General features: G+C 33.4%; 2 protein-coding genes across 2 annotated transcripts; one reads left to right on the forward strand and one right to left on the reverse strand.

The window, feature by feature from the left end:
- Nucleotides 1-526: 526 nt before the first annotated feature.
- Nucleotides 527-2,352, forward strand: LOC107815312 (9-cis-epoxycarotenoid dioxygenase NCED6, chloroplastic-like). Its single transcript, XM_016640871.2, has one exon. It carries the CDS (start codon nt 602-604, stop codon nt 2,345-2,347), a length of 1,746 nt encoding a protein of 581 aa, XP_016496357.2. The 5' UTR covers nt 527-601; the 3' UTR covers nt 2,348-2,352.
- Nucleotides 2,353-11,933: 9,581 nt separating this feature from the next.
- On the reverse strand, nt 11,934-15,399 carry LOC107810329 (uncharacterized). The gene is made up of 2 exons (XM_016635097.2): nt 15,174-15,399; nt 11,934-12,314 (listed from the first exon to the last, which is right to left on the reverse strand). The coding sequence occupies exons 1-2, from the start codon at nt 15,370-15,372 to the stop codon at nt 12,121-12,123; spliced, it is 393 nt and encodes a 130-aa protein (XP_016490583.1). The 5' UTR covers nt 15,373-15,399; the 3' UTR covers nt 11,934-12,120.
- Nucleotides 15,400-16,035: the final 636 nt, after the last annotated feature.

Raw genomic sequence — 16,035 nt, forward strand, 5'->3', positions numbered from 1 at the left:
ATCAAAGGATATCTACAAATAAGTCTCCTTATTAATATATAAGATACCGCTAAAATAAGACAAATTATAAGTTATAACAAGTAAAAATGACTTGATATTGACGAACTGTATATATAACTTAAACTTATTTTTTTTAATTCTCTAAATTCATTAGTTTATTTCTCCTTCTAGTTATATGTTACACGTGTCTTCTTCATTACCTAAGCTGGACTTCCTCTATTGGCTAGCGGCGGAGCCACCTTAGAGGAAGGGTGTCAAATGACACCCCTTTATAAAAAAATATAATGTTTGTGTAGGTAAAAAAAATTATATATGTAAAAAAATAAATTATAGGTATTGACTCCCTTAATTTTCTGATATGTTTACTTTTATATATTTCGATACCCCTTAACGAAAATTCTCGCTCTGCCACTACTAAGTATACTCACTTTTGCCCCCACTCTATGCCTTAGTTTCAACTTCTATATAATCATCCATGCTATATATATCAGTATATCCACATCACTCTTTTTCTATATATATCCACTTCATTCTTAATTCAGTAATTCACTCTTTCTTCTTTTGTCTCTTTTTCTTTTTATTACTTTCTCAATCTTCAACCATGCATACCATCTTACCAAACCCTTCTCTTCCCAAACCCCACAATTCTCCTTCTTTTTCTTGTAAAATTCTCAGTAACCCTTCAAAGAAAAATACAATAACACTTCCTAGAAGACAAACTCCACCATTTGTACCACCGCTGCCGCCACCTTTGGCTGAACCTAAAATATTTCCATTAAAATTTGAACCTCGCAAATTGAACCCTCTTCAGAAACTTGTTGCTTCCACCTTGGACATGTTAGAAAAATCTGTGGTGACAAAGTTGGAAAAGAAACACAAGCTGAACCGGACGGTTGACCCGGAAATTCAGCTAGAAGGGAACTTTGCACCGGTTCAAGAATGCCCGGTTCAGCATGGGCTTGAGATAGTTGGTCATATTCCGTCTAGTTTAACGGGGGTTTACGTTAGAAATGGTGCTAATCCATTATTTGAACCGATTAACGGTCATCATTTATTTGACGGTGACGGAATGATTCATGCCGTTAAATTGGATTCAGTTAATAATAAAGCTAGCTACTCTTGTCGGTTAACTCGAACCAGCCGGCTGGTTCAAGAAGCAGCATTGGGCCGGCCGGTTTTCCCTAAACCGATTGGCGAGTTGCATGGCCATTTGGGGTTGGCTCGGCTTGCGCTGTTTTTTGCCCGAACTAGTTTCGGGTTGGTGGATGCTACCAAAGGAACCGGCGTGGCAAACGCCGGTTTGATTTATTTTAACGGCCGGCTTTTAGCTATGTCGGAGGATGATCTTCCGTATAGCGTCCGTATTACAGATAATGGTGATCTAGAAACTAACGGACGTTACAATTTTGACGGACAAATTGATGATCCATTGATTGCACATCCTAAGGTGGACCCCGGGGAACTTTATACCTTGAGTTATAATGTATTGAAAAAGCCTTTCCTTAAATTCTTCAAATTTGACATGTGCGGTAATAAGTCACGTGACATTTCTATTTCCCTCCAACATCCAACCATGATTCATGACTTTGCCATCACGGAAAATCACGTGATCATCCCGGATTATCAGGTGGTATTCAAGTTATCCGAAATGTTAATGGGCGGGTCACCCGTAGTCCACGACCCGAAAAAAGTTTCTAGGTTCGGCGTTTTGTCAAAAGACGATCACGACGAATCAAGAATTCGATGGATTGAAGTTCCAAATTGCTTTTGCATGCATTTATGGAATGCATGGGAGGAGTTAAGCGAAAACGACGATGAAACCCTTGTGATTATAGGGTCATGCATGAGTCCGCCAGACTCGATTTTTTCGGGGAACGATGAATCATTAAAAAGTGAACTATCTGAGATCCGATTAAACCTGAAAACGGGCAAGTCTACCCGACAGGTTATAGTATCGGGTATGAACTTAGAAGCGGGGCAAGTTAACAAGACTAAACTTGGTCGAAAAACTCGGTATGCATTCATGGCAATAGCGGATCCATGGCCAAAATGTAGTGGCTTAGCAAAAGTCGATTTGGTCACGGGAAATGTTACGAAAGTTTTATACGGAGATAAAAAATTTGGAGGCGAACCCTATTTCGTGCCGAGCACGAAAGAAGGAAAAGAAGATGAAGGGTATCTTATGAGTTATGTTAGAGATGAGATAAAAGAAAAATCAGAATTAGTTATAGTTAATGCTTCAAATATGACGCAAGTGGCCTCAGTAAAATTACCTAAAAGAGTGCCATATGGTTTTCATGGTACATTCGTTAGTTCACAAGATATATGTAATCAATCTTCTTGTTAATACTATTCATATATATAGAGTTAGTAATAGTTGAAGTTTCAAAACATGATGAAGCAAAGTGGCCTCAACTAAATTACATAATAGAGTGCCATATGGCCATTCTTTGGTACATTCTTTAATTAGTTTTCACAATATCTAATGTAATCAATTTTTTTGGGGGGTTTTTACTTTTAATCCGCGTCAAAAATTATTTATATTTGGTAACCGAAAAAGTGTATAAAATTTGTGTAATTTTTGTATATAATATACATAATATGTATTTATACAAAAAATATATATATATATATATATATTTTATATATATTTTTAGTTATTATTTTAAGAACGGTTATACGTATAAATATTATTTTTCCTTTTTTTTTAATATGATTCAAACAATTTGATTACAAGAAAATGATTTAATTCAAGAGTTTTTCATTCGAGAGTTTCATATTTTATCGAGTCCGAATTTCGAAAAGATTGGTATCTTTATATTTTCAAGTTTTTTTTTAGAAATGAATGTATCTCCCATATTTGTAACATATTTAAGGGTTTTAACCTTACAGTTTTTGGTAGGGGTGTACATGGACCGGATTGGTTCAGATTTTATTAAAATCAAACCAAATTAATTATATCGGTTTGGACTGATTCGGTTTTGTCGGATTTTTCGGGTTTTTCGGATTTTTTTGTTACATGAATATTATTTTAATCTTGCATTATTAAAGTTATCGATAAAATTTTGATAAGTGAATATATGTTTACTAAATATTTAAAAAAATAGCAAACATATGATCTATTAAAGTGATCTTATGGGAGATTAGTTTTTTTAGTAACACATAATAGTTTATTTTCTTAGTCGTCTACCTATAATTTTTGGTTAATGTAAGCTTTCGGGGTTAGCCAAATTTAATAATTAAATATAAAAATCAATATGATACCTAAATAATGATATGTTCTATGTAATTTTAGATTATCAAAATATCACTTCAAATTCGAAAAACATATAATAAATCTTGACATGTGAATATGAAAGAACAAAGAGATGATTGACGCATTTCAATAACACATAATAAGAAAGTGATACAATCTATTATTTAAAGTAAATAAAAATGAATGCACTTTATAGTTCTATTAAATATTATATCCCATGAGAGGATCTCAAATATTTCTAGATATCTTTTAAATAAAATTCTATATAAAGTCTTAAAATTATATTAAAAAAATTATATATTTATATGTCGTTTTGGTTCGGGTTTTTTTTACTCAATATCAAACCAAATCAAACCAAACATAGTCGGATTTATTAATCGGTTTGGTGCGATTTTCCGGTTCGATTTGTACACCCCTAATTTTTGGAATCTCCATGTTGTAGCTAATAGTCTAAGACTAAGCTTAATTTACTGTGAATAATTAGTTCGTGTCATTTTATGTGATTAAGAGGTCCTATCTATATTTCTAATAAATTGGATAATTTATTGATGATAAAGTTGTTGAATATATATATTTCCAAGGTGAATTGAACTATCAGAATAAAGAAAAGTTTTAAATGAGATAGGGCTTAAGTTGCATACACTTATAATATGATATTTTTTATACGATCAGTGTACGTTAACGTCCTATTACAACAAATTAGTTATTATTTTTATCAGAGTACCAAATTAATGTTTACTAAAGATATTAATTTGTAATTATCTTATAAGTAATTTAATTATATAAATATTTATTACTCCGCCGGTGTTTTGTATAGAACTAGTAGAAACTTAACACGATTATATGACTTTTACAAAGGTAAATAAGAAAGGTGGGTTCGTGGATATGCTTCATCTTTTCCCTATTCATATTCTTTTCCTTTTAAGAAGTATCTTATCCTAAGCTTCTAATGGAATACATTAGATACTTATAGTTAAAAATCTTGAGATTCTTTATATCTTAACTAGGAAAAAATGTTATGACAAAATATCATGAGCTCCACCAATTAAATCCTTGTTCCTGTTTCAAATTATTTGTACCACCTGACTTTGTGGTGAACATTTGGAGTGTTTGGAGGAATAAAACGGTTGTAAGTGTTTTAGCTATCATTTAACTAATAGACTTTTAACAATATGTTGGATAAACAAGGTAAACATATTATATTTCCTCCTATTGCATAGGACAATAATGAATTCACCCACCATAGTTCTTGTGCCTACTTTTTTTCTTATATGTCAGCCACTACTAAATAATAAGAATTAACGACGGACAAATTTTATAGCTAAACAATAAAATTATAAAATTCTTCGCTAATATTATTTAATTTAGCAATAAATTAGCAATAGATTATCAAAATATTTGTTAGCTATAAATAATTTAGCGATAGATTAGTGATTAAGTACATAATTAATTCCAGATTTTTTCGTAAATACTTTATTTGATTAGACTTGGCGTTTATGATTTGACAACTATAATAAAAGATAGCCCACCTATTATATTAGTTTAAATAGAAAAGATATGTTTTTCAAGGTTTCATCAAGATTCAAGGATTATATAATATGTGAAAAATAATGATTTTTTTATTTTTTATTTTTAAAGGTCAACTTCTTCTCTTAACTTTTCTTTTATATTTATTACTTTCAACTTTCTAAAGCACTACTCTTTAGCATTTAAAAAAACGCACTAATCTTTTGGAAGCCATTTGAAATTGCGAAAAGACTATACCATAAATGGTAAGTGTCAAGAGAACCCAAATTACATATATTTTGGAATGAAAGTTCAATGGGTTTGAAAAAGTCGTACTCAATGTTATTTAAAAATAATTTGTACTCCTCTCTATCTAATTTCATTGTGCTACTAATCTATTAAAATATACTTATATTCTTGTAATTAAGTTCTAAGCGTTATTCCTATCTGAGAATGCATAATTAGTGGTTCACAGCTTGAATTATATTCATTAATCAATCAACAATGATTTTGGAGTTAAATTGTGAGTTTACGAGCTTGACGAATGTGATGCTCATCTTCTGAACAATGTGTATATTTATACAAATATTTGGAAGACAATAGAGGACATGTACAACTATATTTAATTAGAAGTGCTTAATTTCTATATATTTGTCCATAAGCACATGTATTTGCCCATAACTCTTTGTAGTTTGCATTTGGATAAGATAGTTCTGGAAGGTTTGAGTGCCTTGCAGCTGTATCCAAATGCTACATGAAGTGGACCGGATTTTGGGCTGCAGTAATGGGCCCAATTCTTTATTTGAATTGGGATCTTGACTGCCCAGTTATTTATTCTTATTTGGGCTGCTAACTTTGGCCATAATGAGTAATATACCCGATAGACACATGTATTCTAGGTCATTTGAGATTTTGCTTGGCTTTCTCTTTTTTTCGTCTTCAATTTTGTATCGCCTCTTTCTTGCCCAAGGGTTTCCGGTCCAACACCCCCTTCCCCCCAAGTTGGAGGGGTGAGAAAGCACACCCAACTTGGAGATGATTGAGCGGTGCAGAGGTCCAGAAAGAGGTTTTGTAAATACGCCTGCGAGTTGAGATATTGAAGGAACAAAAGATAAAGAGATTAAACCGACGAGGAACTGTTGGCGGACGAAGTGACAATCAATGTCTACATGCTTCGTCCGTTCGTGGAAGACCGGGTTCTTTGCTATGTGAAGAGTTGTCTGGCTATCGGAATGAAGAGAAACTGGCAAGGAAGGGGGAACTGAGAGATCTGTTAGAAGGCGTACAAGCCATGTGAGTTCTGCAACAACCTTCTTCATAGATTGGTACTCGGCTTCTGCAGAAGAAAGGGAGATAGAAGATTGTTTCTTTGATTTTCATGAAACAGAGGATCCTCCGAGGTTGATGCAAAATCCACTCACTGAGCGACGTGTCTCCGGACAGGATCCCCAATCAGAGTCGCAAAAAGCGAGCAATTGTAAAGAGTGGTCTGGATTCATAAAGAGGCCAAGCCCCGGCGAAGAGAGCAGATATCGGAGACAGTGTAGACCGACATCAAAATGAGGTTGACGCGGATTTTGCATATATTGGCTTAAATGCTGAACGGCGAAAGATAGGTCAGGATGAGTATGGGTTAAAAAATTGAGCTTGCCCACTAGTCGCCTGTAGATGGTTGGATCGTGAAGAGGCTTACCAACATCGGCACGAAGCTTGCAACTAGGGTCTAGTGGAGATGAAGCTGGACGTGAATGAAGGACACCAAACTCAGAAAGGTGGTCAAAGGTGAACTTTCTCTGACTGATAATTAGTCCCTGTTTTTCTCGTAATATTTCCATTCCGAGAAAATAATTTGCCTCTCCAAGATCTTTGACTTTGAATTCTAAATTGAGAAATGCCTTTAGATTAGAAAGTTCTGTAATATCATTACCCGTTAGAAGTATGTCATCTACATAAACAGCAACAATAGAAATGTCGGAAGCTGTCTTTTTGAAAAATAAGGAATAGTCGTTAATAGAGTGGGAATAGCCTTTGAAATTGAGGGCACCAGTAAGTCTTGCATACCACTGGTGCGAAGCCTGTTTAAGTCCATATAAGGACTTTTTTAATCTGCAAACATGATTAACAGAGGGTGAAGTCATTCCTGGTGGAAATCTCATGTATACCTCTTCCTGTAAATCACCATGAAGAAAAGCGTTATTGACGTCTAATTGAAAAAGTTTCCAATTCATTTTGGCTGCAACTGCTAGAATACATCTAACAGTGGTCATTTTGACCTCGGGACTGAAAGTCTCATTGTAGTTGATTCCTTCCCTTTGTATGTCTCCACGTACAACTAGTCAAGCCTTGAACCTTTAAATACCGAAAACCCTTGGGCAAGAAAGAGGCGATACAAAATTGAAGATGGAGAAAAGAGAAAGCCGAGCAAAGTCTCAAATGACCTAGAATACATGTGTCTATCGGGTATATTACCTATTTGGGCCAAAGTTAGCAGCCCAAATAAGAATAAATAACTAGGCAGTCAAGAGCCCAATTCAAATAAAGAATTGGGCTCATTACTGCAGCCCAAAATCCGGTCCACTTCATGTAGCATTTGGATACAGCTGCAAGGCACTCAAACCTTCCAGAACTATCTTATCCAAATGTAAACTACAAAGAGTTATGGGCAAATACATGTGCTTATGGACAAATATATAGAAATTAAGCATTTCTAATTAAATATAGTTGTACATGTCCTCTATTATCTTCCAAATACTTATATAAATATACACATTGTACAGAAGATGAGCATCATAAATGAAAAGCAATTTTCTTGTTTCTCTACAGCGCGTCCAGAAAAATAGATTAGTAAACGCCTAAAGATGATCTAATGTCAAGAAGTTAAGTAAAAAATTTTCATCCGGTTCCGAAATTTGTTGAATAAAATAACAGTCGGTTGAGATATTTCGTATGTGATCCTTCAAAGCTGAGAAAAGTGCTTCAATCACCATCATAACATTCTATATCTAGTCAGGGAAGGCTTAACAATATTTGTAGACTAAAGCCAATGTTAAATAAGAGGCCCTAAACTTTATTTTTATTTTTATTTTTTAAAAACCATACACACATACGTGTGTGTATATATATATGAGATACAAAATTATTAATAACTTTTTATAATCGATCTCTCCTAAAAATGTTTTGGACAATATTATAATAGTTTTTAACTCTTTTATTTTAGTTTTGAACAACTTGATTCATATTTTTCGTGGCATATTTAAATTCTAATAAATGAATAAAAGACAATATATAACTATGAAGTAAGAATAAAATGAGATGATAATAACACTTGAAAGTTATAATAATTGAATTTAATAATTCAAGAAAAATGATGACTTGATTTCAAGATATCTTTTTGCTCCTTCAATAACACAAAATGCTTGAAAATTCAGGAAAAAACAAAAAAGAATGCACGATATATGATATCAATAGTACTTTTAAGTTATGGGTTTTCAAATAATACTACTCCTACTAAGTTATCAGACTTAAACCCGAAAAAAGCAAGAAAGAGAATATATAAGAGTATAAAGTTATGCGAGCGATTAACTCTTGGACAAACCCAGAAAAAAAATGAATAGTGTAAAATATGATTTAGTACTATATATTTTCTGATGAAAAAAATGGGTAAAAAGTGAAATATAATAATTTCACTTGTTAGATTTTTTGTTCAAACAAAAAAAGGTTTGAAAGAAATTCACATTTATAAAAAGTATTACGCTCACTTCAATTAGTTACACATCTATTCTTTCCTTTTATAAAAAAAATATCTAATTTTCAAGGTAAAAACTACTCATTATTTTTCTAAAACAGCCTATAAACCTATTTTGGTATTAAAAAAAATAGGGCCCTCAAATTTGGGGGCCTCAAGCATTTGCTTTAGACGCTTTACCCTATAGCCGGCCTTACTTAATGCGGATACTAGATACAGAATAAAAAATTAAAAAATGGGACTGTCGTCACCTTTGCAATTAATAATCTTTTATTCTGGGATGTGGAGACCCCATTTCTTTTACACCTAATAGGCTATATATAAAAAAAATTAAAAAGTTATGTGGTGAAAAAGTTTGATTTCTTTATTTAACAAATGTAGTGACGAAGGATTTGCAACTGCTTTGATTTCTGCAAAGGAAATTGCATTTGAAATTAATATCGAACCCGAATTTCATAAGAAACGTGTAATATATGGGAAGAAACAATTTGAGGAGAATGTTAATAGTGAAATCTCAAAATCTCTCGAAGAGTCCTTTAGAGTTAATTACTTTTTATACATACTCTCTCTCGTCCATAATAAATGACTTTTTAACATTTGTTGTGCCCCTTAAGAAAATATTGGCTCCTAGAACAAAAATATATTTTGACTAAATTATCCTTAATTAAAATTTATATGTTGTTAACTTGACGCATAGAGATATGTAAGTAAGGGCAAATTTTTAAAAAATAAAGTTAATTCCTTCTCGATTATATAAAAGGACACTTATTTTGAACCAATATAAAAGCCAAAAAAGTCATTTATTATGGATTGGAGAGAGTAGTAGACAAGGTTATTTTTTCAATTTAAAATAGATTTGAACAATTAGAGGCATATGAAAATATTTTTGGTTTTCTATTTAGCGGTAAAAACTGAGATTACTAGATGATAGAAATTTGAAAAAATATTGCCTTTGTCTTGAATGCTCCTTAAATCATAATAATCAACCCGATATTGATAGTTTAGATTTATTTTCTGCATTAAAAATATTTTAAAAAATAGTACAATTAGAAGATAACAATTTAATTGATATACTCAATCAAATAAAAAGGTTTGATTATTTTTCAAATACCTATATTACTTATAGAATAATGTTAATAACTCATATTATAGTTGCTTCAACGGAAAAAAAGTGTTTCAAAATTAAAATTGATAAAACCTTACCTAAGTCAATGTCCCAAATATATTAAATGAATCAACTATATTGTTAATTGAGAAAGACTTATTAGGAGAAATTGATTATAAAAATTAATAATAACTTTGCATCTAAAAAAGTTAGAAAAATAGATTTCAAATAAAAATAAAATATTTTTTATTAATAAAAAGTTAAGGCCCCTTATAAAGTTTGGCTTTAGGCCACGAAAATGGTTGGGTCGCCCTTGTGTCTTGCTAGTGAATATGCTGAAAATAATTTAGTTTCAATATGAGAAGCATAATAGGTTTGAAAATTAGGATTTTGAGTTTAATTATTTGTTGGCTTGTAACCATTTTCATAATTCAAAGGCCCAAGGAAAAAATTAATGCTTTATTACTTTTAAGCTTAATATATAAATATATTTTTCACATGTAAATTTATTCGGTACGGTTCGGTATTTTTTCGATTTATTTTCATAAAATAAAAAACTTATCCTAATTATCAGTACGGTTATAGATTTATATAAAAACCTAATGTTTTATTAAAATAAACCTAAAAATCGGTTCGGTATGGTATGGCTCGGTCTGTATAGTCAATTTTTAAATATCCATTGACACCCCTAGGCCCTAGGTATAATGTAGACAACCGACCCTAATGTAAACATTAATGTCTATTTCGACGGCTCGAATTCGTGACCTATATGTCACATTGAAACAACTATATAGTATGAATTAAATTTTCTTGACATTTTCATGTATTTTCTTTTTAAAATTTTAACTCTCTTTAGTGAAAATCATGACGCCGCTATCGACTAAAACCCAATGAAAAAATAATCTACACCATTATGATTCATGTTAATCATGATAGCCTCCAAGATGGATATCAGGTTGGGCGAGTAATCGTTAAAAGCTAAACATATCTCAAACAGTGGAGTTCAGAGATAATAAAAAGGAGTCTAAAGTTCATTAGTGGCTGCACTGCTACGCATGATAGATGATCACGAATTCACAGAATGCATATACTTTAGTTATTTGTTTTAATTAGTTAAATGTGCGGCACTTGAAAAAAGAACTACTTTGAACGATTATGTTTGTGAGTTTTAGCACCAAAGAACCTCTACGGCCAAAAAATAAAGACAAAGCGTTATTCTTCAATTGGACAACTTAAAGTTGTAAACTTAGCTTACATCAGAACTGTTATGTAACCTATGGAATGCAAGAGTACTGAATAATATAGCACAAATTAAAAAAAGACAGTCTGAAACGTTCAGCGTTCACGCCAGGTTCGGAAAAGGGATGCACCCTAAGGAGTGTGATGTAGGCAGCCCACTATGGTGCAAGCATCAGTGGCGAATTCACCGTGGTGCATTCAGCGTCCATGCCGGGTTCGGAAAAGAGCCGCATCCTAAGGGGTGTGATTTAAGTAGCCCACCCTGGTGCAAGCATCAGTGACGGATTACACGGCTCGAACCTATGAACTATAGATCACATGGATTCAACTTTACCGTTGCTCCAAGCTCTCATTCAAAGTCCCAAAACTATTTTTTTTTTCATACTATAGTCACAAAACTTCACCCGTTATAACAATATAATCATCTTGATGGATAGTTGTAAGTTTTTACCTTTTTGATCAGTTGCGATCAAATCATTTATGAAATGATACATTTGTCCTAGAACTCGGAATGTGTAAAGACGTCCATTACTCCGTTTTGCTAATTACAACACAGGGCAGACTTGAGCAGGTTTGGCAAAAACAATCTCATACGTCAACCAGTGTCATACCATAGCTCACAGAAAATAAGATATTTATCTAGGATTGGGATTAGCCAACAATGGCTGATACAACTGGAAGGATTAATCCTCTTTAGATAATAGATACTGTAACTGGTATTCTCAATTTCAGCACGTAGCCCAAATAATCCTACGCAAGCAAAACTTCCCAGATTCACGGAGATATAGAACAACATATAAGTTATCACGCTACATCAAGTACATAAGAGCATAATGAATGACGAAAACAGGTACTCGTGTTAAACGAGCTTTTAGAGACGCGGTCACGTGCCCTCTTTTTTAGCTGCAGATACAGCCTATACATTGACAAGTGCAACAGAGCACTTCTTCAACAATGCTAAGGGTTAAGCCAAGTAATAGCTTCTTGTTTCTCTACATCAGTTAAGATGTCATTTGGTATACAGAACTCAGATGAAAATATCGAATAATATGCATAGGTACTTTTCAGCAGCAGAACAACCAAACAAGAAACAACAAACTTTAACGAAGCTTATATTAGGAATAAACTAAACAAAACATTTGTAAAGAAACTACCATACAGCTAGATGCTGTAACTTTTTACCCAGAACAAGACCCACCCCGCCCCAACAGAAAAGGAAAACTAAGTAATACAAGAGTTACTGGATGATAATCAACAGACTAAACAAAGTTAAACGCGTCCATCCCACAAAGATTCATTCCGAACCTTGTTAGACCTCAAGAGAGGCTCCACATCTCTAGGAGGGTTTAAACCAAGATTTTTAGCACGCTCCCATCTGTCCAATCTGCTCAATCCAAGACTTGGTCCATAAGCCATATCCAAGTCAAATTGCCTTAATAATTCCTCCTGCCTGTCATAATCATCTGAAAATTTTGGTATAAGAAAAGGTATTACAAGAAGAAAAAAGAGAAATGGAGAGTAGAAGATATACTAATCAGAAGCTTGCTATATATATTCTTGATATGTTCAGTTATAAAATAAGTGAAAAGTTGCGGGCAGTGTCCATAGAGTGTGAGTATTTCCTTAGTTTCTCTGCAAGTAAAATTACTAAGATACAAATAGCAACCAGTGACACATAAAAATTCTGCAATCTACAATCCCTGGTAACACCATACAAAGAAGACTTTCAATCACACTACTTATCAGAAATTTTCTAAGGGAGATTGCATTTTTGTGATAATTCACCAGTACAATCGAGAATAGTATTACTAGCATTTTTACTTGGCTATGTTGATGATTTTCATTGAGCATCTCTGTTCAACTTGAATAGCAGCAAGTTTGTCTATTGTCATTCTATATCAGAGTTGTGAAGAGCGTGAAGCGAGGAAAAGCGACAACCCCCATTTCGCTTAAAGCGAGAAGCGAGAAGCAAAGCGCTCGCTTTTTTGAAGTGAAACGGAATTTTTTTTAAAAAATATTAAAATAAATACTGGGCAGCATAAAAACAGTGAAAGAAGAACTGGGCAGCATTTCAACGAAGAGGAGAAGACTGAGAAAGAAGAGCTATATAGAATCTATATAGACAACTCATCGAAAAGCTAATTTCAGCAGCCTTGTACGCAACTCATTTATACCATTAATCAATTAGGAGAAAAAAACTTACCTGGGTGCTCTTACTACATTCTCGCAAATTTCTAGTTGGAAGTTCTTATGATTAAAGCAAACAATTTAAAAATGCGTGAAATACTTAAAAAATATGCATGCACATTGTGCGTGTGTCGATTCCACTATTCCAGCGTTAGCAATGGGAAGCCTAGGAGGTCAAACAATAAGTACAAAGTTAAGTACGCTACAAGAGAGAGGATAGTTCATGAATGAGGTAAACAACAACATCTCCACAAAAATGTGCACGTTTGTCAATTATAATTTGACATCGTAGGATACGTATATGGTCTTTTAGTGAACGTTTGGTTCATTGGATTAAGCAGGATGAGAAAGTATGAGGATCAATGATCTTGCACAGCATGTATCTGATAGCAAGTGATATGGTCTTATTACTTATCCCTCAGTCCATCATTTGAGAAATATCAATGCAGGAAATAGTCAAAAGATAAAAAGCCCAAGGGATAAGAACTTAAAAATCGACTAATGACTAATCGTCTACGATTTTTCTTTCACAACTCACAAAGTGCTATTAAACTAAGCCTCTTTAATGTATCTTCTGCTTTTCAATTTCACAACGCTTCAAAACATGTTGTTCAAATAACAACAACAACAAACCCACAAGTGGGGTTTGGGGAGGGTAAGATGTACGCAGCCTTACCCTTACCCTTACCCTGGAAGGGCAAAGAGGTTGTTTCCGATATACCCTCGGCTAGAGAATGTTGTTCAAATGTAATATGAATATATATTACTAATGGTCATTTCCAAATAAAATATAACTACATATGCATGTCGATTAGTATTGATTAGCTGATACCGTGTATAAATTGGTTATAGCATATGTCTTTGTATTAACTGAAAGTGTCTTATCTTGATTTCTTCTTACTGCAAATTATCTTGATCAGAAATTTGTGCAGAGTAATTCTATTTAGTATACTTTGAGCATAGAGTAATGAACAAAATTAACGCACAGGTACATAATTAGACATCAAGAGTGTTCAAAAGTCTTTCTTATTTCTTAACTCCGTTCCAGTCAAATTGTGCCATATAATTTAACAGGGGAGTACTCGGATTTGCTTCGTACGGTCAATAACTAATACTCCACACTTATCATTTCGAATTCCATCAACAATGGAGAAACAAACATCCCATTTGGCATTTCAAACCAAAAACGACGTGTAAAAAGGCGAACGCATTATAAGCGCAAACTCAACAAGTTGCAGGTGTTTCAATCTGATCATGAACAACAAGGGGAATAAACACTACGGCCAAAAATATATCGTACTCATTACGCAACATCAATACAAACCGATAAGGGGCGAGGGAAATTGTAGTGTTAGGTGTATTAGCTACGAAAAACATCTTTCTGAAAAATCATCATCATACTATCATATACTTCATATATTCCACTTTTATGGCACTATTTACTTATTAGTCTGCTCCAAAAAGAACACATTTCCATATTTGGCATCAATTAACTTTACACCTTATTTTACCTTTACCGAAAAACTTTTATTGCCACCGAAATGTTATGACGTGTTTTAAGACCACAAGTCTCAAAAAATTTCATTATTTTTTAACTCCGCACACAGTCAAACTGTATCACATACTGTTAGGCCAAGCGCTGCCACGTGACACCGCTTTATCCGAAAAGTTCGCTAAATACACCGATTAGAAGCTTCACTTACAGATTTAAGGTTCGGGTTGGAGCCCCAATACCGAATGGAATTTCTTTTTCTAAAGTTTCTGAGCTTCAGCTGTTGAAAATCATTAGGTAGTAGGGAAGTTTCGAACTCGTGACCTCCAAAAGATTTCAAACCAGCTAGAACACCAAACTAAATATTCTACTGATAACTTAAATTCCCTTTATAATTATGAGGTATTATTGAATACAGTGCAAAAATAGTACTAGAATAGTGTAGCTGATATGATCTAATTTTTTTTTTTTTTTTTTGCAACGTCATTATAAAATTATCCGTTCTAAATGTGACATAAAAATTCTGGCGTACGCCAACACCACTGATCACATAAATTCGTATGATAATTGATCTGTAAATTACTTTACACTCAATCAAACACTGGAAAATAATCTAAATGGATTATCAAAGGAAAATGCTTACCTTGCAAATTGGGAGAGCCGTGGACATTTAGGGCTGGAGAGTGGGTAAATTCAGAGCCGAGAGCAGCCGCTTGCTTTGGGGTAATAGATTTCTTCGTAGTAACAGCACATGGTGATTTTGAATTTGTTGATTTAGTGATCCCACCATTCTTATTCTTCTTTTGCCTATAGAAACCCTTCATATCTGATTTCGACGCCATTGTTTCTCTCCCTCTCTGCCAAATTCAAATTTTGAATTCCTCCTTTTAGAGGAGGGTGCATTGTTATTTATACCTTCAACTTTGGGCCCATATGCTTTTGGACTGGGTTTGGATATTGTGAATTGTAAATGGCCCGTATTCTATTGGGCTTTTAGCCTCCTGAACAGAAGGGGGAATGCAGCCGTACCCTATATTTGTGTCACCTTTTAATTTGTACCATATTTTTTAAAATTATTGATTTGGTAGTCATCTCACAAAAAATTCATAATAATATGATAATTACACATCTGACATAAGATATAAAACGATCTCATCCTCTCCTCTCAACAACTTTATAAATAAATCAGAAACTTGTCCAGATTCATCTTCAAAATCACAATTGCATGAAGTTGTTTCACCTTGAAGCTAAAACTTCATGCTAATGTAGCATAAAGTTGTTTCATATTGAAGCTAAAACTTCATGCTAATATAGCATGAAGTTGTTTTACATTGAAGCTAAAACTTCATGCTAATGCATGCTGAAGTTATTTATCCTGTGGTCTACAGTTTTACCATGGATTTTATCTGAAACTTCAGTCTAAACATGCTGAAATTATTTAGTTCATTTGCTAAAACTTCAGACTAAACATGCTTAAGTTATTTAGTTCATTTGCAAAACTTCAG

This window comes from Nicotiana tabacum, chromosome 13 (assembly GCF_000715075.1).
Source record: "Nicotiana tabacum cultivar K326 chromosome 13, ASM71507v2, whole genome shotgun sequence".
In the NCBI taxonomy this organism is placed as follows: Eukaryota; Viridiplantae; Streptophyta; class Magnoliopsida; order Solanales; family Solanaceae; genus Nicotiana; species Nicotiana tabacum.

Excerpts from the sequence above, each read along its gene's own strand:
- LOC107815312 (XM_016640871.2), top strand. The coding sequence starts at position 602 with ATGCATACCATCTTACCAAACCCTTCTCTTCCCAAACCCCACAATTCT.
- LOC107810329 (XM_016635097.2), bottom strand. The coding sequence starts at position 15,372 with ATGGCGTCGAAATCAGATATGAAGGGTTTCTATAGGCAAAAGAAGAAT. Across the intron at positions 12,315-15,173 it reads CGGCTCTCCCAATTTGCAAG|ATGATTATGACAGGCAGGAG; the intron begins GTAAGCATTTTC and ends CAAAATTTTCAG.